Here is a 27,157-nt window from a genome sequence, read left to right as displayed (position 1 = left end):
TTTGTATTCCAAGTGGGGGTTTTCAATAGATTCAAATCTTGCAAGCCACTGGGATTTCTCAACAGATTCAAATCTTGTAGGCCATTTGGGGTAAATGTTTTACAATGTGTAAAGAGGTATTCATAATAAGATTTAAACTTTCAATCATTTGTGTGGTGCACCAGTTCTACCACAAACAATACTATGATGCAATGAGCATGAACAAAACAGAATGCCACTTGGAAAATAGAAGCTTCATGTCTTTTTCCTAATTTCCTCACTGATAATATTAATAAGATATAGGGCTGCTGTTTTGCACAAGACCCCATTTCCAAGATACAAGAAATATGAGAGAGAGAGAGAGAGATGTTCCCCCATTTGATGATCTTCACCATACAGACGATACATAGGAGCTACAGAGTGTAGCAAAACCCCATGCAAATGATTGCTATTGTGATATGGGTGGTGAGTATGATGGTGGCAGTGGTCAGGATGCTCCAAAAGCCATAGAGTTAAGTCTTATTTTATATATATATATATATATAACCTTTAGTGAAACAGCCAAGGGGGCACTACATTGCTTGGCTGAGTAAGGGAATGATGGTGATCCTCCACAAGTTCCTCTTCGTCTCTGTCCTCCCTTGATTCGAACCTGTTCCATGTAGGCATAGGAATCAAACACGCAACCACTTATCTATATGAAAGTAAAGTAGATGAATATGGTCATCACAAGGACATAGTTATAATGGTTAGCACATTAAAAAAAAAAAATTTTGATGGTGGGGGTGACGGGATCCAAACAACCATGTCATTTAATTCATAAGTCTGTCATTTACTCCAAGGGTGCCAGCATCTGTCATTAATGCCCAAGTCCCTCATTCTCGCCATCGCCATCCAACCCATTGATTGGACCGTGATGGCTTTTATGACTCTATGCTGGTAGTATAAATTCATATAGACCACATTAGACTTTGCAGTAATTTTTGGCTGGCCCAAAGCAGTATGAAACAGAGGACACAAAAGGTCAAACAGAGGGGCTTACCTGACATTCAGAGCAGGGTGAGGGTGAGAAGTTGATAGGAAATGGGCAGTCTCTTCTTGCTCCCAATGTGTAGTGGCCTGGGCTTGAGCCAAGGCTTTCTCCTTTGCCACTATCTGTTTTATCAAACATCAAATATATGAGACGACAATTACCATATAATTAGAGTTAAACCTTGGACTTCATTGGAAGCGGTTGACAATTGCATTATTATATTCCAAGTTCGATTCCTATCACTGAACTACCCAAGACAAAGAGAAACTACCTAAAGACTTCCTAAATCCATAGGTAATCAGAAAGACTTTCAAAAGTTTACTTCACACAAGAAAATTCTTGAGAAAAATTTCTAAAGAAAAGGGGATGACGTTAAACATACATGATAAATGAAAGAAATAGAGAAAATATTTTCATGTTTCTGCATCAGTTTAAGTTCATGAACTTGAAATTTTTTATTGCATCCTTTGCAGGATATATTTTTGAGGGTTTTGATAAGCATTATAACCCTTTTAGGAAAAAATTGCTTTTGATGTGGAATAAGTTTATGCTTCGGCAGAAATTTAACTTTCCTAAGTAAATGAAACTAGATATCTAGAAATGGAATGATGATTCAAGAAATTTTGTTCTGCTTTGAGCCTCACAATATTTTCATGGCGGTTTTAAAAAATAAGAATCACGTCACTGTTTAGCCACCATTTTACTAAAGAATTGATGTTTCCCGAATAATGGGGACTTAGTTTATAGCAAGGTTTTAAAAAATAGATCGCTGATCAGGATTTCCGATCTAGTTTGGGGGATCAACGATCTGGATCAGAGAACCAGTCATTAAAACATTAAAAAAATTGGAAAAAAATATGGGCTGGTTCTGTCAAAGAACTAGCCATTTCATTGGGGAACCGGCTGGTTACCAATATTTAGCAAGAATTGGTTTGGCCCGAATGATTCTCGATCGAGACATGTTTTGATTAACTTCGACCTATATAGCAAATGAAGAGAAATATATGACATATAGGAAATGAAGAGAAATATATGGAAAAGGACGTGACATGTATACACCTTCTTCTGGAGAGTATCATTTTGCTCCTGCAGTGACTTCTCCTACACCACCATTCAATCATGACATAAATAGTTTAAGAGCAAAACCTACGAAATCAGCTATAACTCATGGAAGGGTCATTGCCCTTACTTTTGATAATTTGTTGCCCTTCCAGAGTACTGCAAAAATCCATATGAATAAAAATACTCAACAAGCCATTGGTTTTAAGAATTTTGAATCAAACAATTGCTTAACAAATGAACTAAACAAATATTTTTTCGAAAATTGATAAAAGTCGACCATATTTTGGATAGTTGATGAGATATTACGCAAAACCAATGGAGGTTTTTTTCTTTATTTTTCAAAACTTGATAAAAGTCGACCATATTTTGAAAAATTTTATTTTTTTTTAAAAGATATTACCCAAAACCAATGGAGAGAGAGAGAGGGGTCGCTAACAAGGAATCATAGAGATGGCCCTATCAATTTTTCCAATCAGTTTACAGGCTAACTTCTCCTAAAAACTAGGTGGCTATAGAAGATTAACTACATCTTCAAATGCAAAATATCTAATTCCTTGATCCAGGATCCTTGGTTATGTTCAATAATGAATATAAGTCCCTCAACAATTGTCAAGTTTTCCCAATGTTCAAGAGTACGAGGACGGGTGCCTAGTGAATTTCAAATTTGCATCATGAATTAGAAACAAAGCTTAATATAGCCGAAAATATAACATAATCACAAAAATAGCAAACCCTAAAGAGAAACACTTGTAAAGTTTCATCATAAATGTCACACCAAACTTCAAAAATAAAAATAAAAAAATGATAAAAAGTATAACATAACACAATACTCACAAAAAAATATAAAACCCTAAGCGTAAACAATTAAATTTACTAACCTTTCGAAAACCAATTGAAATAGGCTTCAATTGGCCATTTTAAGTCGCCAAAATATCTCTTTTGCAACCTCTTTAATCCCAAATAAATTTGGGTCAAATGCCTCTCGATTAAGCAAGAAACCCAAAACTTCTAATACGAATTTCGATCCCTAAATTTTTTTGATTCTGAGCTAACAAACTTTTTCCATGCAAATATATATGTATAAATCTTGAAACATGCTCAAAATTTCAAATCATTGAAAATTTAGTGAAAAAAGTAAAAAATATGATCAAGTCCATGGTGTATTAACATTCAACTATCCAATCAAAATTTAGTCTGGCATACTCTATACTAACACATGAACACGATCAGAGCCAGACAGGATGAAACACAAAAGATAATACAAAATGAATAGCCCAAATATCCAATACATGAGGATGGAATACTCAAGACGAGATGAATAACCCAAATGTCCAATACAAGAAGTATAAAATTAATAGCCCAAATTCCAACAATGAAGAGTAAGTTTATGGATGTTTCTTGAAATCTCAATTACTTTTTTTAAGATTCACAAAGATCTCAAAATCAATAGATTTAGGAGCTTAGATTCCAATTTTATTTCATTTTAGAGGTTTAGAATACTCTAATAGCCTTTTGTGAAAAAATTGTGGGTCAAAATCGACCCAAAGTGTCTTTAGGGGGCACTTTATTATAAAAGAAAGGGCTTAGTACAAAATTAAAAATAAATAAATAAATAAATAAAAAATGAGGCCAGTACCCTAGGTGCTCGCCTAGGCCATTTGGGCGAGTGTCCAGGTATTGGCGCCAAGGGAGGGCCGTCTAGCCCCGGGTGTGCGCCCTTAGGTTCTCGAGGCACCTAGGCGTTGGGCAGACCCTTTTCTTAAACAAAGTTTTTGAGGCAAAGGAATAATTGTCTAGGGTTTTGGCGGAGCAAAAATTCCCCCCAAACACTATTTCTCCCTTGTTGGTTGGAAAATAACATTTTTTACCCTTTTGGTGAGGGTAATTTCGGTCCTCGAGCAGTTCCATGGGCAACTAGTCCGCAGCCCTACCTGGCCACATAAACAATCCCTACTTGGCCATATATCTCAAGCCTTCACCTAACATCACCAAGCTTCCCAATACCATAAAACATGGGCGTGGTTTGCATAAACTTGCAACCTCAAACAATTCAAGTAAGGCCCACTTCTAAACTTTGTTATAAGATGTAATTTGGTGTTGAAATTTTTTAGGATGGTACAAGAATCTATTTTCATCTCTAATTATGAAATTTAAACTCCGAAAATAGTTTAAATCAAATAAATCTATGATCACATGAAAATATACGTTCCAGATAATGTACAGTAAGATGTATAATTTTTAAGACTTGAAGTCTTTCTTTTTTTCATATCCATACATCTGGATGTCGAGATGATTTATTAGATGTTCTACAACATCAAAAAAGCCTTTTCCAAAGATTTTTAAGGCGCACCTTAATTTATATTTTAAGGGGTCAATCTTATATAAACTTGTTCTATACCTACGATAAGGTTGAGAGATAGTAGGCATAAAGATACTTGAAACTTTTGACCTAACTTCAAAAATGATTTCTAGGCAAACTATATCAAGATACGAATCCATTTAAATGCCCAAGATACCCCGGATCACCTATATGTTGTTTGATAGTTTCCCTAAAAAGATATTTATGTAAGTTTTTAAGTCATTTCCTATATAATTTGATGAAATTGTATATTATGGGATCATTTATCTTTATTATAAGGAAGTCACAATCACTCGAAGCCATTAGAAGTCAAATTCGATGGCTTGGGATGTGTTGCGAAGTTCAAAATTCGTTTTTAGAACTTTGAGTCTAGTCAACGACATACAACCAATCAATTTAAAATCTGATGGCTATAAATAATTGTGACCTCTTTGTACTAAAAGCAAATTATCTTTGTAAAGTTTTCCTGATCTGATACTACCCCAAAAAAAAAGTATTGTACTTCTATTTTCAATAGCAGAGATCTAAATTTCCAGGAACATGGCAAAATAAAGCTCTCTTTTGGCATGTGCCAATCATCATTGAAGTTGTAATGATCATTGAAGTTGCAATACCCCCATTTCCATCTTGCCAATCATCATTGAAGTTGCAATACCCCATTCAGAACTCCATAATGCCCTCTTCTCAAAACTTGGGGGGAGAACTCCAATTTTCTTTTCTCACACCTCATGGAGGAGCTCGAATAGGACTTCATAAAGCTCGTGGACCAGGATTCCAATAGTCTCATTGACTAGAGTCCCAAGCTCCTTATCAACCTCAAGATTGAAGCTCCAATGCCTTCTTATCGGAGAAAAGCCTAAGCTTTCTTCTTCTCAAATCCCATCAAGCAGACCCCTTCTCAGTCCTCATTCAGTAGAGGCTCCATCACAAGCAAATTGGCAATGTTGCTCAACAAGAAGCCTGGAGGCGTTGTAGCTCCATGCTAGTATCAAAGCACTACAGACTCCTCATCAAGCACAATGCCAATTCTCCATTCTCAGAGCATAGCTCCTCAGAGCACACCAAAAGGAGAAGGGGCTCCTTCCCGGGCTAATTGGGCAAGTTTTCTGTTTAAGAAGCCTGAGGACTATGAGAATTCAAAAGGAATCATCATCATCATCGAGCATAACATAGAAGGCCCAATCACCAGTGCCATTGAACCCTAACCGTTATTCATTCCCACAATTTTTGTACCAGAAGTTTGAGATGAGAATAAATCCTCGATTCCCTTGTTGATCCTTACTTTCCCTTCTTAAAGCTTCAGCTCATATACTGTTTACAGCACAAGAAACCCCCTCCATGAAAACCAGAGATAAGAAACCACAGGTTTTGCATAGAGTAATGGTTATCTTAACTAAAACTAGAAACTCCCCTATTTTATGATCCTTTAATCATTAGGTTTTCCAGAAAACCGAGGCTCACTGTGGAGGAACAAGAACCGTCATCGACTAAACAGTAAAAACACTGCTTCTTTGGACCCCATAGGTATTTTTAAAGGTAAATGCATTGGAAAATCTCGTTTTCTGGACTTTAGACCACTGAAATCTCCTATAGAGTTTAAAAACCAATTGACTTCACAGCAATTTTGATCCAATTGTTGGGATTTCAAGCTATTGATCTCATATGTTGGATTTGGTGCTATCCAAAATCACCAACATAAGCAAATCCTATGGGATTGAGATATTTTCTTATTAATTGAGATTGTTATTAACCAATTAGATACTATTTAGGAGTTGGTTATTGGGATAAGTCTCTTTTCTCCATATAATGTGCTATTTTTAGAGAGAATGTGTATCCTATTTAGGTCACCATACGAGAATGGTGGGAATGGTGGTACCTCTGGAGAGAGAGAGAGGGAGCTAGAGCCTCCTGTGCATAAGATGCAATTTCCTCTTAGAGAGAGAGAGCTAGAGCCTCTTGTGCATAAGATGCAATTTCCTCTTAAATAGAAGAAAGCTTCATTTGGATAAAAACATTGTGATGGTGCCTCTTTTAGAGTCTCGAAGATTGAGATGCTTGTTTGTTTCTTGCAGAGAAGCGGTTCCCATAGAGATTTTGGATTGTTTCCCTTTTAGTTAGAGATTAGAGAGAAAGTAAGTTTCTCGTTGCTTTTGCGTCTTTATCTGGTATTGTTGGCAATGATTATCAGAAGTAAAGAGAAGGAAGAGAGAGTGGTTTAAAAGAGTTTTCTCGACTTGGGTTTTTGTGGAGGTTTGTTCCAAAATATTTTATGTAACTTTCATTGGTATACTAGATTTTTGTTTGCCGTGCTCATGGATGTAGCCCTCTTGGGTAAACCACGTAAATCTTTGTGTTCTTGTGATGTGTATTTCATGTTTTATTTCTCGTACTTTATTTGTCAAAAATCAATTCGTCGGGTTTAGAGCTTCCATACACAACAAGTGGTATCAGAGCACAACAATAGAGACAACATACAATGCAATGTAGTTAGGCTCACATATACGATAGGCTTGCATATACGATGATACTTGCCAAACAATTAACAAAATAATATTATATAAAATATGGTAATTCTAGACAGTAGTATATTTGTGATAGAATTAATTGTCATCCCAACAATGCCGTTGATATAGAAAAAAGTAATAGAGAGATAGAAATCGTAATCTTTGACTTCATTAAAAACGAAATCGTCGTAGGTGATCTGAGTCCCTTGATGCACATTATATCTAAGAGGAACCTAAAATCCCTCATTAGGAGGTAGGAAATGCACATACAATACATTATTTCTGTCAATTTAAATAGGTATGCAACATCTTAGTTCACAAATCTAAGCAAGAATATAGTATACAATAATTTTAATGAACTTTGTAGAGCAAAAGTATTCCGAGATTCTTACCTTTCTACGAAGCTCAACTATTGAATCCAACATGATTTGTGTCTGCCAAAAAGATAATATGCATGTATAAGTAACATCTTTGAAGTTACAATGAGACTAAAACTTCAACATCATGTCTGATGATTATATTGGATATCTCCACAAAAACTTATGCTAGACAAGAATTAATGAAGATGAAGATCTCAATGGTCAGTTTTCATTGGTATGATGTTAAAATTAGAATCACAAAACAATTTTTCCCTATTTTAGAGTGTTGATTAAACAATGAACAGTTCACTTGATTTGTTAAGCATGTCTGTCTACCAATATTGTAAGGGTTTTGGGCATATGAAGTTTTTGTTACAATGCCTAGTGAACATATACAACAAAACCACATAATGATGAATAGAACTTCTAAAGGGATACATTCAGTTAAAATTTCTTTTGCTGTTGTTGAACTCGTGTATTTTATTCTTTCTTGTCAAATCCAGGCTACCTTTCTTCCTCTAACATGCTTCAAAGCAACATCAAGTTGTTGCTCCAATTGTTGGAGCTCCCTAAGATTTAGGACCTCAAGGCCTTCCCCCATGTAATGTCTGGATACAAAAAATAAATAACCTTTTAATTTCCATAAAAATCAATCATGAAATGAATGGTGGAAAACAACCAAAGCACATTACCTTTGACTTTTCTGTAGAAGCTCAACCTTCGCCCTCAGTTTGGCATATTCTAGGCTCCAACTCTCCTGAATTTAAATAGATAAATGTATGGCAAAAGGTTTTCTAGTATTAACACAACTAACATAAATATTTAATATTATGGAGATTTTTATTTGGGGAACAATTTACTAAAGCAAAAAATGAGATCAGAGTTAGAAAATAGGCACCCACCATGGGCCCCTCTCTTGGATCCACCAGAAATATGCTTCACATAGAACAAATTTGTAATCTCATGGTTATAAATTTGCTTATAAGAATTGAATTTAGGTTACACTAATAGGAGGGATTCATATCATATAGTCATGGTAACTGATTCATATGGACTTTGGCCATCAACACATATTTGGTACGCAGATGATCCTTGCACCAGTTGATGGACATTGGCGATGACTTCCCAGCAAGTCTCAGGGATATAAATTGGATGTTGTTGATCTGTCAAATTCAACGTTTGCTATCAATAATGCCGATCTAAACATCTTTTAAGTTCCACATTCTCAGTTCAATATACAAGAATCTCCACATAAGTCCTAGCTCAAGACAAATCAATATCACGCCATGTCTGGATGTGAACTTGAAATTTATATACAAATGGCAGCCAGTTGGTGACGCAAATAACTCTCCTATACATCTTAAAAGACCAACTCCAGTCAGCCCAAAAATTGTCTAGATAGTCTATGGTGGTGCAGCATTTTACACTTAGCGCTCTGTTCTGGTGATTGGCCCCAGAACCTTATTGGCTACATACCAGCTTCTGAATTTGGATGTTTCAGAAGAACTGGAACTTACAGGGCAATTAATAGTTAAATTGTGCAGCACAAAATCATTGGTTTTGAGTCAAGTTAAAGATAAATTAAGGAGAAATATATGAATTTGATTAGCAATACACATAAAAATGGAACTAACAGAAAAAATTGAAATTTTCCTCAAATATTTATAGGACTCAAAAGTACCAGATGCAATGATGACTTTAAATCATAATTAAGAGTTCTTGTGTTACCTGTGATTCATGATCAGCCCCAGTAGCACGTCTCTCTGCATAGGAATATCTCTCATACCGCTCGAGAATCTTGATCATGCTGAAAAAATTAGAGAACAGAATGAATAACTAAATAGTAGAGTAGAAAGAAGAAAAATGGCCAAATTACTTAACGAAAACCACTGAGAAGATATGATAATCATACAAACAAACAAAAATTCATCAATAAGATCCTAGATATAGCGAAGGGAAAATGGTGCCATCAAATTAATGTTCTTGCCCCATAAAATTAGAACATTATTTTGTTCATGATATTAGTGTTAGTGTATATATATCTCTTGTATGGGTATATATCTCTTGATAAGATTATGTGTCTAGGATTATAATAAGATTAGTTAGTAATTACCAATAACTGTTGATGTCTATCTAGAATTGTTGGTGTCTATCCAGAACTGTTGCTAGTCGCATATTTATATGAGGTCTTCTATATTCTTTATTAATCAATAAAGAGAGAGAGTTCTTTACAGTATTATAAGTTTCTAATATGGTATAAAAGAGTTCTCATGTGTTTCATGGGTTCGAATCCTCACTCTGCGTACTTGTGTGTGGTAGAGACATGCCTCTCTCTCTCTTTTTCTCTCTCATTCGCTTACGTGTTATTAATATGGGCTTCACGTTGCATCCCATCTTTTGATCCCTTTACAACCCATCAATCCTCTCTCTCTAAATTACTCGGCTTCAATTTCTTGTGAATTTCCTTACCTTTGCATCCATGGCATGCAGTTCAAATTCAATCCAATCCAATTGAGGGCCTTGTCTCCTTTTTCGATCTCTTTCTCCTTTGCATAAAAACTTCATCTCTAATCTTCATCCATGGTTGAATCAAGCACCGCTCTTAGTTTAGTGAGAGAAACTCATAGATCAAAGAAGCACTGCCAAAGGCCTAAGATTCGCTTTCGACTCTCTGCCGAGTATTGTTTTGACTTTCTGCCAAGTCGTGTTTCGATTATCTGCCGAGTTATGTTTCGACTCTCTGTAAAACAATCTCTGTTTCTGTTCTGGCCTTTGTTTTGGAATACAAGTTGCTGAATCTGTCTCATATCCACGCTGAGTTTTCTGTTGGCTTTTCTAAGTGTCATTATGTGATTGTTGTTCAAGAAATCTGATCATAGAGATCACTACTTCTTTTGATCACACGATGCACGTGAAGACTTAAATATTCAACTCGTTTGTTTATGCAGCTTATTGTGACTTAAAGATCCAATCGTTCGTTTATGCAACTTATTGTTCAAACTCCAGCTGCTTTGTATAAAAACGTCTTGAGTTTGAGGGGGAGTGTTAATGTATATATATCTCTTGTACGGGTATATATCTCTTGATAAGATTAGGTGTCTAGGATTAAGATAAGATTAGTTAGTAATTATCAATAAATGTTGATGTCAATCCAGAACTGTTGGTGTCTATCTAGAACTGTTACTAGCTGTATATTTATATGAGGTATTGTGTATTTTTTATTAAAATAGAGAGTTCTCTATAGTATTCTGAGTTTCTAATAATTAGGTCTCCAATAAAATATTTTCTTTTCTTTTTTCTTTGATAATCCACTCTCAGTTCTTTTCTTCCCTCCATTACTCTGGTTTCACTTCAAGGTAACACCGAGCCAATTTTCCAGGTAATGAGGCAGTAAACCAAAGCTAGAATTTTGAAAACCATGGCTTTTAGTTATCATATGAGCAATTTATCAAATTACTCACAGGAGATGAATAGTTTAACATTTTAACTATTTTTTATTTAATTTTAAAATAATGATATAAAACACAAAATTTAACATATTAGCCATTTTTTATTTAATTTTAAAATATTGATAAAAAACACACGATATTGAGTTAGAATAGTTGCAAATGAGGAAAATCCTAAATATCTCTGGTGGATATCTTGATAAATCTCCTAGACATTTCTCTATCTGAAATTTGCTAGTGTAGCATAACTCGTGGAATTTTTTTTTGAAAAAAGTTGGTGTATTTTGAATCTGATTTATATAAGGCCTAGGTTTTATGAAAACAAAATAAAGCCTCATCTCAAATCCTCATCCGGAAAGCACTTTTGGCATCAGAAATCTTCATGATGGCTGTAAAATTAATTTCCAACACCGATAATAAACATCAAAACTCAAGAAATGGTACAAATATTGCAGATATGAAAACACTTATTATTTTGGGCCAAATGGGTGGTTTAGATGATTTGTTGCAATATACACTATTTTTAGAATTTAAAATCCTAATTTTTTGCAGGACCATAACGTTCAACTGAAATGATCGATTTAAGGATTTTTCAACAATTAAATTGCAATTTTTCATGGGTTATGAGGCGAGACTTTACTTATTTTGATAGAGCTGGAGCCCTATAAATCTATTTCTTAAAAAGAAAACTAAAAGGACAGAGAGAATACAAATAAAAGACGACGTCATTTTCAAAGATACCTTACCACAAAACCTTTGCCAAAACATTGTGCTAAAAACTAAAGGACATGGTTTTTATGCGGCCAACCCGCATATTGTAGAAATGCGGGCTTGGCAATAAATATTTATTTTAAATATAATTTGATCCTAATATTTAGAAAATATATAATCTTTAATATTGAGATCATGAATATGAAAATAAAAAAAATAGAAAAATAGAAATAATAATTATATTAAAAACCATTTGAACCATTAGTTACACTTGTTTTTAGATGGACCATTTGCATCCATTTTTAAAAGGAAAAAGTTTATATAAGGATGCAACCTTATAATGTAAAACTATGGATGTACCTCAAAAATCCATTGGAAAAAGTAGTTTTAATGTTGAAAAACCGTTTGATTGATCATCTCGACATCGAGAAGTATGATCATGAAAAATAAAAAGATTTTAAATCTCAAAAATAGTGCATTTTACAACATAATATCTACACCGTCCATTTTCAAGATTTTCATATATTTATAGATCTACTTGATTTTAACCATTTTTGAAATTTAAAATTTTATAATTAGATATAAAATTAGATTTTGAGATAATTCTAAGACATTTTACATCAAAATTATATACCATGATAAAATTTGAAGGTGCACCTTACCTCTACAGCTAAAGATACATCCGTATGCCAACGGCACCCTTTTTAAAATGGATGCTTTGTATATGTGGACCGCATATTATAGAAATGCAGTCCAGCCCGCATGAAACAATTTTTCAAAATTAAATGCATTGAGAAGCTTGAAAAAAATAAAAATAAAAAGCAATAGGTATTTACAAAGTAATTAGTAACTAAAATCAGAATGAAAGAAAATTCGTGCAGCCATCTTAAATAGTTGAAAAGAGTCTCACAAATAAATAACTAAAAATAAAAAGACTATTTCGCGAGAGATAGAGAGAGAGTAGTTTTTAGACTGAGAACCCGGGGGAGGGGTTTAATGACCACTAGTTGTTTTACAGTTTTACTACAAATTTCTTTTGGTCGTTTGTAATCCCGAATACTTCCCTATATTTGTTAAGGGGAAAAGTTTTTATAGGGCCTAGGCTCTAAACAATCAAATTAGAACCTACCTCAAAAATTCCATTAGAAATTGTTTTTACATCCAAATATCATTAAATTGATCATCTCGACATCAAGATGCATAGACATGAGAAAAAAATTGATGTCAAGTTAGGAAAATAGTGTATCTTGTAAGGCATTTTTTGACCGTGAATTTTTAAGATTTTTAAGTTTTCATAGATCTATTTGATCTACACTATTTTTGAAGTTTTAAATTTTATAATTAAAAATGAAAATATAATTTAAGACTATTACAAAAATTTTCAATATTAAAACCATATTTCTTGACATTATTTAAAGGTAGGCACAAATTTGATTGTTTGGAGCCTCGGCTCTATACAAATTACACCCTTTGTTAAAGCATAGTTAATGAGGTAAATGTTCCAAAAACCAGGAGCAAGTGTCCAGTCCCAAAAAAGTCTGAGATTGCATGGTTTATTAACCTGTAGCATCTCACCAGGCAGTCAGTGCAGGACCACGCTCTAAATAAAGAGAGAGACCACAGCAAAACCCTAAGCTCAAAACCCTAGCCCTATCTGATCCTCAAGGATTTAAATCTGAAAGTCCATAACGCTAACCTTAGTCTGCAACCAAAACCTTAATCTCAGAACCCAAATCCTCTACTCCAAAACCACAAAACTTAACTGCAAAGTCCTATGCGTTGCGTCCTTCTTTGGCGGTGATTTTTATGTGTCTTCAGTTAGACCAGTGATCGAGATGCATCAGGCCTCTGCAATATTTCGGATTCTGGCAAAGTTTCGTCAGAAGTATCAGTAAACTTTGCTATTTTTTAGGAACGCATTACTTCGTTCGTGAAAATTTTCCAAAATTTCGCTGCAAAAAGCTCGACTTTGGGTAAATTTGGCTCACTTCAGTTTGTAGTTATCATATTTGGGCTTAATTTTTGGACCCAAATTTGCCGAATTTTCAGTGAGATATGGAAGGTGTCTGGAATCCATGTTAAGAAGATTTCGTACGTTGCCTGTTCAAATAAGGAGATTGGATTTTCACGTCCGAAATCTAACAATCATGAATTCTTTATTTCGGTTGATGGGGGGGTTGTCATGTTGGTGACTCACTATACTAATTAGTCCGAGCTAACAATCATAAATTCTTTGTTTTGGTAGATGGGGGGTTAATCATGTTGGTTGGTGCCCCACTATACTAATTAGTCCTAGTAGGAATGAAGCTCAAGAAGTCAGGTTGCTGATTACTCCGAGACGGTGTTGAGCTCAATAAATCAGGTTGGTGACTCGTCATCCTGACCGCCTAGTGTTGAGCTCATACCTAACAACAATGAATTGATTCATGCTAGACGTGCACCACACCACGTATTTAAACTTTCTTAAAGAAAATTAAAAATTGCATATTGGCTCCTCAATACCACAACCATAATATCGAAAACGTGGACCTTTTTTTAGCGTGCAATAATCGCAATCAAGAAAAGGTGTTATACATATAGCCTTTTTTTTTTTTTTTTCACTAACTAATTGTTTTCTCTAGTCATATGAGTTGTTTATGGGCTTCACCCTTCAACGTACCATTCTTTGGATACAGCAAGTTTTGAAGATTTGATATTTGTGACTGATTAAACATTAAGTTTGGCTTGGGATTCTTGGAGAGTGTTTGAGTACATGAATCATTGTCAATGGATGTATTCTCTTCTTTTCTATAGCTTGCATAGTTCACTGTGGCAATTAGAAGAAGTTATTTACCGGGCTTGTGTACAATGAGATCGTTTATCTTTCTTACAATGGGTCAAAGTTACTCCTAGCCATTAGACATCAAATTGGAAGGTTTGAGATGTGTCACAGAGTTCAAGAGTTTTTTTTGAACTTTTGAGTCAGTCAATGACACAGTCACGACCACCAAGTTTGAAATATAAAAGACTAAAATGATTGTGACCTCCTTGTGGTAAAAGCAAGTGGTCTCTTTGTATACATTATATTTATATTGGAAGTTATTTATCTTGAACTATAGGTATGTTGCTTGTTTTTTTTTTGTTTCTTTTTTTTTTTTTTTTTTTGTGGGTGGGAGGGGGGGGGGGGGGGAGTTTTTAGTTAATTTTAAGGACGATAGTTGATAAGGAAAACAAATGTTGAGGACCTTCTTTGACCTTTTTTTTTTCTAAATTTTGAGGAAGTTGGCTCTTCTCCTATAAGGATAGGGATTAGATAAGTATAGCAAGAATTTGAGTTATTCGTCTTTCCAATTAGATAAGGATTTTGATCGCAAATTCTAATTTGATTGAGATTTAGGTGGCCAAAGGGGATTTTGGGTAGGAATAGAGATCTAGGTTTCCAAAAAGGATTTTGGTTAGGAATAGGATTAGGGTGCTCGTAGTTGCAGAGTATGGGAATGAGAGAATACAGAAGAAACATGAAAGGAGAAATTGCAACGTATGGGGAAGAGAGACTAGAAAAGAAACCTTAAGGATGAGCGTTTTCCTTTGAAGTGGCTTCTCCAAGGATACAGGTCCTTGGAGACGCACGTGTGATTACATTATCGACTGTCTGTGCTATTTATTTGCATCGACTGTCTGTGCTATTTATTTGCATCGATTGTCCGTGCTATTTATTTGCAGAAGCATAGTTAGCATTCGGTATTGAAGTTTAATTTTGGGAATTTCTATCAAACTTTGGAAGAAGATAATTAACTACCAAAACAAGGAGTTGAGCAAACTGAAGGAGAATTTGAAAAGGAAACTTAATGCTCAAAGAACTATTGCAAATGTCATCAATGTTTATGATATATTATGCATAATCAAGAGGAGGTTTATATGATCAAATTAGCCAGAGATTAGACTAGCCAAGAAACAATTATGTGCAACACTACAGAATGATCCAAATCCAGCCATGAATATTGAATTTCTTTGTTTAGCATGAAACAACTATGTGGACAACAATCTGAATTCAGTCATAAAGGTTGAATTCCTTTTTTCACAAGGATCCCCATAGGAGGCACGTATTTGTGGCGCGAAAGATGCCTTTAAAGGAGGAGATGACCAAGGCGACCTACGATTTAGAGAAGAAGCAAAGATGTTGAACTAGCCACAAAGAAGAGAAAATATGAAGACCCTAATGGAACATGAAGTATGAACTCTTTAGAGAAGGAGCAAAGATCAGGGGGACAGGAGATGACCAAGGCATCCTACCATTTAGAGAAAGAGCAAAGATGTTATCACAGAGGAGAAAAACAGAGGCAAAACTCTTTCAGAACTGGAAGAAGGAAATTTGAAGACCCCAATGGAGCATGGATCATGAACCCTTTAGAGAAGGAGCAAAGATCAGGGGAGCATGATGCCTATAAAATCATCCTACCATTTAGAGGAGCAAAGATGTTAAACTAGCTACAAAAGAAGAGAAATAGAGGCAAAACTCTTTCAGAACTTGAAGAAGGAAAAGTTGAAGACCCCAATGGAGCATGGAGCATGAACTCTTTAGAGAAAGAGCAAAGATCAAGGGGAGAAAGATGCCTGTAAAACAAGAGAGGACCAATGTTGTGCACAGAAGCTCTAAACCCAATGGGTTGATTTTTGACAAATAAAATACGAGAAAAAAGAATTGACAAAAAACAAGCAACAAAATAAAACAGGAAATAAATAATTGAAAAAGAACACCAGCATTTTTGTGGTTTGTCACAATTGTGACTACATCCACGAGCGAAGACGATCGATGTTTTTCACTAAATCAAAGAAAGAAAATTACAAGGCAACTTACTTAAGAGAACAGAGACTCAATCTCTCACAAAGCCTTCTTCTCTACAACTTTTTCTCTCTGCAAAAACCCCCAAAGTTTCCCTCTATTTTTCTCTATGCACTTTCTCTCTCTACAAGAGAGGACAAACCCAAAAGTGCACCTTCCAACTGCACTCGCGTAGGGAATACGTGACATGTATTCCTTTTCAGCATTTGAATTTGGAGATAATGCTGCCAACAATCTGAAATGTGCAGCAAGAGGAGTACCCACGGGCTTTGAATTTTCCATCTCAAATCTAACGAGGACCTTCTCAATGTACTCCTTCTGAGATAGCCACAATTTACCCAACTTTCGAGCTCTACGAATCTGCATACCCAAAATTTTCTTTACTGAACCTAAATCTTTCATTTCAAATTCTCTACAAGCTGAGTCGTCAATTTGCTGATTTTTAAAGAATTACTTGCAGCAATAAATATATCATCTACATAAAGTAATAAATAGATGAACGAATCATCAGTAAATTTCTTAAAATAGATACAATTGTCATACTTACTTCTGATATACTCATGTCCAATCATGAATGTATCAAAACATTTGTACCATTTGCCTAGGAGACTGCTTTAGGCCGTACAATGACTTCTTCAACTTGCAGACATGGTCATCCTTTCCTTTAATAACAAACCCTTCTGACTGAATCATATAAATATGTTTTTCTAACTCTCCATGAAGGAATGCAGTCTTGACATCAAGCTGCTCTAACTCCAAATCAAACAATGCAACCATAGCTAGTAAAACCTGAATAGAAGTGTGCTTCACAAAATCTCATTATAGTCAACACCTTTTTTCTGTGCATAACCTTTTGCAACCAAACGTGCCTTAAATCGATCACCACCAGTCTCAAATGACCCATCTTTCTTCTTATAAACCATTTACAACCAATGGCTCTCTTGCCTTTAGGCAACTTCACGAGATCCCAAGTACGATTCTTCTGAAGGGACTCAATTTCTTCATTCATGACTTCACTCCACCTGCTACTATCACTATCCTGTGTAGCTTCCTTAAAAGTGGATGGCTCTTAGCTTATGGTAGCCAATGTATAAGCCACTATGTCCTCAAAATTGTACCGCATAATTGGCTTTTTTATTCTCTTTCCCTTTCCAAACTGAGATTCTTCCTCAAGTGGAGTAGATTCAATGACCTCCTCATGGTTAACATCTTCCTCCACTCTCTCACAGAGAATTTTTGGCACATAATTTGGAGTATTTTCTAGAGTTGTCAATTCCACCCCAACTGCATCACCACTGCTGCAATTTTTCTTTTGTGCACCATTCTGAATGTGCTTTAACATGACATATTCAACAAACTTAACATCACAACTAACAATAAACTTAGGCGACTTAAGATCTGGGCACCACATTCTATAGCCCTTAACCCCATACGCATAATCAAGGAAAATACACTTTTTTGACCTTAGACTCAATTCATCATCCTTCACATGAACATAAGCAGAACGACAAAAAATTCTTCAATGAGAATAAACTACAGGTTTACCGGGCCATACCTCTTCTGGTGTTTTGTAATCAATTGATGTAGATGGTGACCTGTTAATTAGGTAACAGGTCGTATTGACCACCTCAGCCCAAAAGTCTTTTGACAAACTAGTATTACTCAACATATTGCAGGACTTCTCTAGAAGTGTCCTGTTCATGTGCTCAACAACTCCATTCTATTGCGACATCTTCGGAGTGGTGAAGTGACGAACTATTCCTTCGCTCTGGCAAAAATTCATAAACTTCGTTGAAGTGTACTCTCCACCATTATCAGTCCTCAAGCACTTGACCTTCTTTCCAATTTGTCTTTCGACCATAGTTTTCCACTGCTTGAAATATGTTAAATACATCTGCCTTTTTCTTCAATGTGTAAATCCACACCTTCTTTGAGAAATCATCTATGAAGGAAACAAAGTATAGAGATCTGCCTTTTCTCCGATGCATGGCACCAAACATCTGAATGAATATTATCAAGAATACCTTTTGTGGTATGTTCTGACGTGCAAAACTACACCCTACATTGTTTACCATAAACACACTGCTCACAGAAGTCCAACTTGCACTTCTTCGTACCATTGATCAATTGGCGTTTGCTAAGTTCCGCCAAAGCTCTCTCACCCATGTGGCCCAATTGCATATGCCATAACTGAGTCAAGTCAGAATCACCATCATCAGATACGGAATTGCTACTCTATCTGTGATAGTATTCTCAAGCAACACATATAAATTCGGTTTGATCTTCTTGCCTTTCATCATAACTAGAGCAATTTTAAGAATCTTTAGAACTTCACCTTCTCTAACAAATTTGCAGCTATTAGACTCTAAGGTACCCAGAGAAATAAGATTTTTCTTCAAATTTGGAATGTGTCGAACATCAATCAAGGTTCTACCAACTCCATCATACATCTTGATAGCAATTGTCCCAACACTAATGGTCTTTCAAGCTGCATCATTCTCCATCAAAACTGATCCACCATCAGTGCTCTTATATGTGGTGAACCAATCCCGATGAGGGCACACATGATAGGAACATCCTGAATCAAGAACCCACGAGTCTTTAGAGTTGTCACAATTTGTCGAGACCGATAACACATTATTTGTTCCACTTACCGAGCTTCCATCAACTATATTGGCTGCTTCAGAAGCTCGTCTTTCTTTCTCTTTGAGTGTCCAACAATTATTCTTAACATGCTTATTTTTCTTGCAATAATACCAAAAAATATTTATTTTTCATGATCTGGATTTGAATCTAGACCAGCCCTGTTTTTCATGTCTCTTTCTACTTCTCTCAACAAATCTCCCTCTAACCACTAAACCATCTACATGGGGCCGAGCATTATCCTGTCTCTTTCTCAAATCGTGAAAGGGAAGAGTTGAAGTCACATCCTCCATCTCTATGGTATCTTTTCCATTGAGCAATGTTGTGACTAGATGCTCATACGAATGACGGAGTGAGGATAACAAAATTATAGCCTTATCCTCATCATCCATCTTAACACTAATATTTAATAGTTCACAAATAATTTTATTAAAATAATTCAAGTGTTCATGGATATTTGTACCTTCATTCATTATTCACAGGGTATACAATTTTTGTTTAAAAAACAATCGATTTATGAGGGACTTCGTCATATACAAACTCTCAAGCTTCGACCAAAGACTTGACGCCTCTCATTGACGATATTAAATAGCACTTCATTCGATAAACACAATTGAATAGTGCTCATAGCCCTCAGATCTAAGTCTTCCCAGTCCTCATCAGAAATGAATTTTGGTTTCTTCGACTTTCCTTTCAGAGCTTTATGTAGACCTTGTTGCACTAGCAAATCTCGAACATTGATTTGCCAAATTCCAAAATTATTTTTGCCATCAAATTTCTCTACCTCGAATTTTGCATTCGAAACTTTTATCGCCATATCGACAACCCCAAACCGGGCTCTGATACTACTTGTTGTGCATGGAAACTCTAAGCCTAATGGGTTGATTTTTGACAAATAAAGTACGAGAAAAAAGAATTGAAAAAAAACAGGCAACAAAAATAAAGCAGGAAATAAATAACAGAAAAATAACAATAGGATTTACGTGGTTCATCACAATTGTGACTACATCCATAGGTGAAGACGATCGATGTTTTTCACTAAATCAAATAAAAAAAATTACAAGGCAACTTACTTGAGAGAACATAGACTCAATCTCCCACAAAGCCTCCTTTTCTATAATTTTCTCTCTCTGCAAAAACTGCCAAAGTTTCCCTCTATTTTTCTGTATACACTTTCTATCTCTACAAGATAGGACAAACCCAAAAGTGCACATATGTATGGCCTACTTTTCTACACATGCTTTCTCTCTTTAGAAAAGCATCTTTTTATAGAGAGAATAAAGCCCCAAAAAACAAGTACATCAAACCAATTTCAACTTTCCTAACTTTATCAACAAGAAACTTTATCCCTATCTATGTGGACCTAAGACTCTATCCTAATCCAAGTAGGACTTATCCATAAACTTAGATCCCAAATAATAGACTCTACCCAAATAAATAAGAAGCCTAAATTAAAGGAAACCAATCCATTAAAATTAGGGATACAACCAAGGCATCGTACCATTTAGGGGAGCAAGGATGTTGAACTAGCCACAAAGAAGAGATAGAGGCAAAACTCTTTTAGAACTAGAAGAAAGAAACTATGAAGACCCCAATGGAGCAAGGAGCATGGAGCATGAACGGGGCATCCAGCATTGGAAGACATCAAAATATGAGAAAAAGCAGTAAGATTCAACATGAAACATGAGCAACCAAGAGATGGTGGAGGATTAAGAAACATGTATTCTGAAATAAATAAATAAAAATAAACAAATAAATAAAATCTAACATGAAAGACTCTAAGAAGTGTGGAATGTTTCAATCATCCACCTCCCAATTACTGGATTTCTTCTAGTTTTTTTAAGCCAACTTTTGATTAAAGGATGGCGTAGGACATTATTGTATCTTAGTCTTCTTAGACAGCGATATGCTTTGCCAAATTCACTTTGTTTCAGCTTTCAGTTGCCAAATCTTATTAGATAGGGATGACATAGAATGGAAAGAGAGCTTTCAGAGGATAGGGATTTAGGTTGCCAAGTCCAATATGATTGATAGAAAATCTTCGGAAAGAGGTTCTTGAGTTGATAAAATAGAAGGGGAGAGCCCGCAGAGGAAATGTGGAAGAGATAATAGAGAAAAAAAGCCCACGGAGGAGCGGCCCCCTCATAGCGATGCTCTGGTGTATTTAGATGATGATTGTCACCTTATTTGAAAGCCAATTTCTTAGAACTTCTGCTGAAATTCTTTTGTTTCCAAAAGATGGTAGAGGAGAAGAACAAAATCAAGTAGAGTTTGAAAAAGAAAAATTTCCAGGGGAATATTTCAAAAGAAGACAAACAATTTATGATAGCACGAACCTGAAATAGGATATGGGGATCAAACTAGCCACGAGCAAGACAAACAATTTAAAAAAGAAACATGAAGGTTAAATATTATCTTCATAAGAAATTTGACATCAAGGATCTAGATCAACTTAAGTATTGTCTTGGTATTGAAGTAGCACATTCAAACAATGGGCTCTTCATTTCTTAAAGAAAATAGGTCTTAAATTTGTTGAAAGAAACTGGGAAAATGGGAGTCAAACATGTTGACACCACTGTTGACTTCTGGAAAACCTCTTGAAGATGGTAAATCTCTTGAAGATGCAAGGCGCTTTCAGAGACTTGTGGGAATATTGATTTATTTAAATGTGATACGTCCATACATAATACATACAATTAGCCTTGTGAGCCAATTAATGCATGCTCCTAGATCATGTCATATAGAGGCTATCAATACGATTCTCGTATATATTAAATTGTCACTCGGTAGAGATATTTGGATGAAACAAATGGTCCCACTAATATTATTGGTTATTTTGATGGCAGGAAGTTTGATTGATAAGAGGTCCACTATGGTTATTGTACATTGTTGGAGGGAACTTAGTCACTTGGAAAAGCAGAAAACAAAATGTAGTTGCTCGATCAAGAGTAGAGGTCGAATATAGAGCTATGGCTACAACTCCAAGTGAATTGATACGGTTGAAATCACTATTTCGAGATATGGGGTTCCAAATGGTCAATTCAATAGAGATGTTATGTGATAATTAAGGAGTTGTGCATATAGCCTCCAATCCAATCTTTCATGAAACAACTAAGCATATATAAATTGATTATCACTTTGTGAGAGAAAATGTTCATTGAGAAAATATTAGTACTTCTTATGTTTGAAGTGAAGAGCAACTTACAGACATGTTTACCACAGATACTGCAAAGACAAAATTCCATCAAATATTATCCAAGTTGGGCTCTATGGATATTTGCGTACCAATTTGAGGGGGAGTATTGACGGTTATCACATCAAGACATTGAGTTTTATGTTTTGTGGGATTACAAGATACTAAGTTTTTTATTTTGTGAGATTACACTTGTAATAAGATTTGTTTCCAAAACCAAAAATTGTAACTCTATAGAACTCAGGTAAACCAAAGTAATCCTCTAAATGAGAGACTGGTTTACTCTCCGTAGACAAAAGCTTCACTGGCAAACAATGTATATGATGTGTTCATCTCTCTCTTCTCCTCTCTACTTTTTTTATTACAATCTCTACACAAAACTAATTGGAGAGAACTACCTTTGGAGGCATCATACAGAGTCAAAAGATGATACTCTTGGGCTTGGAAATGCATTCATAGAACTCTCTCATTGATTATGAGTCTGCTAAACGATAATGGAGTTGTTGGGAGGGAGACTCTTGGGTTCCCAATATGATATAATCAGAGAGCAAGGGGTAAAAACAAATACTTAGTTTTTTTTTTTTGGTAATTCAGTGGGGATGACCAGCCCCTACCCGTTTTTAAATCATTAGTGGTTTTTTAATGCGTTAGGTGAGAATAAAAGCCTAGACCTTAGCTGGGGCACAAGTGGTACTACCACCACGACCCCAACCCTATTCTAAAAGAAAAAGTGGTATGTCAGTGCCCCTACCCTTTGGTGAAAAGGGAGTCGGAGACCTCACCATGGGATTTGGCAATACTACCCGCCAAGACCCCAAGCCATTCTCATGGAAAAACAAATCCTTAGCTGCCACATGGAAAAACACTAAGTCACCCAAGGGCCTCTTGGTTCTTATGGTTATCCTACTGTAAGCGGCTAGTCACAATAGATAGGCTGCAAGGTGGGGATTTCACTTAACATATGTCATAGAGATAGAGCCTATAATGAGAACCACGAGCTCCAATTCATCTCATGTAAATATGTGAGTGACATACACAAAAATTATCTTATGGAGATTTATGACAAATGCAATGGCTGGCCCAAGTAGCCCTAGTCTACCTGCAAATTGTTCAAAAAGAAACTCACAAATAAATACCTTAACAAGATTTGGAAAGTTTCACGACTGTACAAGTCATTTGGAAGGAAAGGAACTGGAAGTTGTAAGAAGATGGCAAACAATCAATCCAAAGTGCTCTAAGGTAGATAACTTCGAAGATAAAAATAGCATCCCGGATGAAATGTTTGCCTCACCAGAGGATAAAATGAAGAAAATCATCGGTAGAAAATGGGAAATTGAATTTTCCACCAGACGAGTGCATTTAGAGTATGTAGTGAGAACAATGTGTGCATTGGGCGGCCCATGGCCGTTTTTGTCCGAAAATATAATGGACAGCATAACTGCTCAAGCCGCTTGCTACCTAAGCGAGAAAAAAGCAAAGGAAAAAAAAATAAAAAAGACGAAGAAGGATTTGTGCTACACTACCCTCTAACCACATTGAAATGTTTGTTTGCAGGACAACTGAGACAAACACAACCATGCATTCTTCATATTTCACATCAGAGAAATTAATTATGTCACTTGCTCTTCTAAATTATCTCTTTCGTATCTTAACCTCTTTCGTTTTTAGCTACTTCCAACTTAAAAAAAGATTAGTACAATATAGCATCTAGGTAAGAGTGGAAATCAATTATAATCCATGAAATGAAAAGATCCGTCTCCTACAATGTCTCTTTCCTATCTTTATAATCTATTATTTTTTATAATCTATTATTTTTTATCTCCAATCCTCTGTTGACAATCTCTCACTCTCACTCTATCCTATAGCACCCTGGTACAACGAGCACGCTGTTGACTATTACACTAGAATTGCTATGCTACGTTTCAATTTCTAGAATTTATCTTCTCATCATTTACTGTGCTTCAGCAATTCATCAACTTAAACTCCAGTTAAGTCTTTTCATCCCTTTCTAGACGTAACGAACATAATGAACTTCCTAACTCACCACTGCTACTTTCTCAGCTAAACATAGCCTGAATGCATTGCCTTACAAGCCTATATCAAGCAAACCTTTCAACCTATAAATAGAAATTCGAAGAACAAAATTACTCAAAAAAATTCCAAGAACCAGTGCTATTCATTGCTATTAGAAATTTCTTTTGTTTATGTGCGTCAGCTGACTGGAACTAGAACATCGGACGTTGTTGGGTATCATAGGATTGTGCCCAAGGAAAAGAAACAAGAAAAAATACTCTTACTAAGAGAAGATGTTGAACTTGCTAATTGGATTCCAGAGGGGGAAAGAGATATATGGCCTTTGGTCCCGAAAGCTCTCCAAAATGAGAAGTTCCTGCACATGTTTAGCTATTCAAAGCTTATGCCCTCTATGCACTATGGCCTTTGGTACCAATTGGAAGTCTAATAAGTGAAAAGTTTCAACCAAGGTATCCAAAGTTTCCAAACCCAATAAAAGCTGCACTATCGCCAATCTTGGCTTTAATTTAAAGTCATTTTTAGGGTTTTACGGGTCAAAATTAATATGCCTAATTTCGAGTTCCATTAAACTATTGGTCCTGCTGCCAACTCTTACCACTTTTTAATTAATTTTCCACTTGTGGTCTTCTTCTTCCGAATCATGCTTCACTTATATGGCAAGACAAGCGATGATAAGACTACTTCCACAACCCTAGCCTCATGAATAATAAGTGACTTTCATGTTTCTTCCACGTTATTTCTAGATGCTCTTTAGGGGTGGATTGGGGGCCTTGCTTCATCATCATGACGATGCACAGAGACGTTTGCGTCACGGAAATCTCCTTTGTTTCTTATAAAACTCTCGCTCTCCAATTGGCTCCTGAGGCCACACCGTGGACCTCTTTTGACTTTCTATTTCTTACAAGCGCATATGAGACTCGATGTAGGAGGAATCGACCGAGTCTACACTGTTTTGATCATCCTTAACCGAGTTTTATTAAACTTAGAAAGCCAAAATGACCAACTCTCTACTGATAAGCTGAGAAAAGACTTAAGAGATAGAAAAAGTATTCTTTCCTGCTGTCTAATATGCAGCTATTGTGTATATAAAATTCCTTAAACACAGTCCTGCCTAATAATGGAAATATACGTAGAGACGGGAGAGATACTTGAGTCATTTATATGAAAGTTACTTACTAAAAAAAGCATGTAGCAAAAATCATACAGCAAGACAGTGATGAAATTGATCAATTAAAAATACAGTGTCTTCTAGTAAGCTAATAATCAGAGAAGTATTCATGCCAAGAGATGGTATCATCAAATAACAATCAAAGGTTTAAGCAAGGTTGTCTCAGTTCTCAACAAAGAAAAGATAACATGTATACAAAACATATCAAGGATTTGCATCTGAAAAGTAAGCAGAGATCAAGGGAAAAGAGAATGTATAGATAACTTCCAGAAGAAGTTACTAGAAAACCAAGGAGATGTTTTAGAGACTGCAAAAAGCTGCAGCATATATAGAAGAACGAGCCATAAAAACAAGTTTATCATAAAATAGAAATACGAAATGGACAAATATTTCATTTTTAGAGGGAACTGAAACCATTTGAAACCTTAGATTTTTAACTCTGAAAGGAACAGTGTATCATTCCATTGATCACGATATGGTCATCGAAATGTAACTTGTACGGCTCTATAATTTGGAACAATGAAAATGGTAAAAAAAACACCGCTTTCAACACTAAAATCTTTTTCCTGAAATTTCTCCATTTGTTTTGCAGGAAAGCTCAGGTCCAACGAAATTGATTTCCATACTCTACTTTGAATCTTTTGACAAAAGGTGCCAGAAAAAGACAAAAAATAAACAGATGGTGCTCAAGAATATTGATAAAAAAAATATCAGGAATGTTACTGGTCCAAAATTTATGCAGAAGAAGATGCAGTAATTATCCTAAAATCAATTGAAAAATTCAGTAGAATTCCTCCACTCTTTATCACATGAAAACAGGCGTACCTGGAATCAGTCGAATACTCATACAATTTCCCTCTCGTAGAGAACACGATCAAAGCAACCTCTGCATCACAGAGAACCGAAATCTCGTGTGCTTTCTTCAACAGACCGCTCCTCCTCTTCGAAAACGTTACCTGCCGATTGATCTTGTTCTCTATCCTCTTCAACTGGACTCTTCCTCTCCCCATTTTCACGATCCTTGATCACAGACAAGCAACAATCATAAAACCCTAAAACGCTGCTTCTACCTGATTCTTACCACTGAATTTCTAGCACTTTTGCTGATGCGATTTCTTCCTCCATTAAACTAAGGCTCATGTCTGGTGCTTATGTATGTGTCGAGTGAACTGAGCATGGAGTTGGTAAAAAGCGGTTTTGTGGAGGGAAAAGTGGTTTTACAAAACCGGCAGTTTTTGACGATGTGGTTGTCGAATTGTGATTGGTTGGAGAGCACCATACAGTCGTTAGTGTTGCAGCTTAGGCCATGGGAGGTGGGCCCTATACGTACGGAGAGTTGATGTGCGCGTACGGAGGCGCTATGCTCCTCATCCCCGAAATGTACGCGCGCGTGTCGAGTCGAGAGGTGGGGAGGTCACAGGATATTTTATTTTTTTACTGTAAATGACGAAAATGTCCCTGGTTTTTTCCTTTGTGTGCCTTAAATGCCCTTCCTCTTTCTTTTTGCAGCTAGAGACACTTTTTCACATTTTCTGCCCCCTTTTCATCACATGGTATCTGGCTCTTAAATTGATGGGTGTGGTTTTTATAAGGCTGCGACCTTAAACGATCCAATTAAGGCCCACCTCCAAATTTTATTGTAACATGCAATTTTGGTGCATAACATTATTAGGATTATCTCAAAGTTTATTTTTATATCTACTTAACAAATTTTAAACCTCAAAAATTGTTTAAATCAAGTAGTTCTATAAACATATAAAAAATCTTGAAAATGGACGGTTTGGATAATGTGTTGCAAGATTTACTATTTTTGGGCCTCAAAATCTTTTTTTTTTTTTCGATAT

At 35.7% G+C, this 27,157-nt stretch overlaps 1 protein-coding gene across 12 annotated transcripts; it reads right to left on the bottom strand.

Annotated features, from left to right (window-relative positions):
• Window positions 1–218: 218 nt before the first annotated feature.
• On the bottom strand, window positions 219–26,436 carry AP1 (K-box region and MADS-box transcription factor family protein). 12 transcript variants are annotated; one of them, XR_016043167.1, is made up of 8 exons: window positions 26,139–26,436; window positions 9,025–9,103; window positions 7,989–8,459; window positions 7,805–7,904; window positions 7,330–7,371; window positions 2,072–2,230; window positions 1,022–1,134; window positions 219–631 (listed from the first exon to the last, which is right to left on the bottom strand). XR_016043167.1 is itself a non-coding variant. In XM_006856294.4 (8 exons), the coding sequence occupies exons 1-8, from the start codon at window positions 26,321–26,323 to the stop codon at window positions 529–531; spliced, it is 729 nt and encodes a 242-aa protein (XP_006856356.1). In that variant the 5' UTR covers window positions 26,324–26,436; the 3' UTR covers window positions 219–528. The 12 variants fall into 12 exon arrangements, 7 of the variants coding, with proteins under 7 accessions (XP_006856356.1, XP_088706263.1, XP_020530401.1 ...); XR_016043166.1 differs by having other exon boundaries at window positions 2,072–2,113; XR_016043165.1 differs by having other exon boundaries at window positions 7,989–8,053.
• Between the last annotated feature and the right edge of the window lie 721 nt (window positions 26,437–27,157).

Source organism: Amborella trichopoda, chromosome 10 (genome assembly GCF_054954075.1).
Source record: "Amborella trichopoda isolate Santa Cruz 75 chromosome 10, AtrichopodaSantaCruz75HAP2 v2.0, whole genome shotgun sequence".
In the NCBI taxonomy this organism is placed as follows: domain Eukaryota; kingdom Viridiplantae; phylum Streptophyta; class Magnoliopsida; order Amborellales; family Amborellaceae; genus Amborella; species Amborella trichopoda.
The sequence above is the reverse complement of the archived record's forward strand: the minus strand, read 5'-3'. Positions and strand labels throughout refer to the sequence as shown.

Coding starts and splice junctions, on each gene's coding strand:
- AP1 (XM_006856294.4), bottom strand. CDS start 26,323: ATGGGGAGAGGAAGAGTCCAGTTGAAGAGGATAGAGAACAAGATCAAT. Junction 8,054..9,024: donor GGGCTGATCATGAATCACAG/GTAACACAAGAA, acceptor ATTTAAATTCAG/GAGAGTTGGAGCCTAGAATA. Junction 632..1,021: donor CACCCTGCTCTGAATGTCAG/GTAAGCCCCTCT, acceptor TACATGGAACAG/GTTCGAATCAAGGGAGGACA.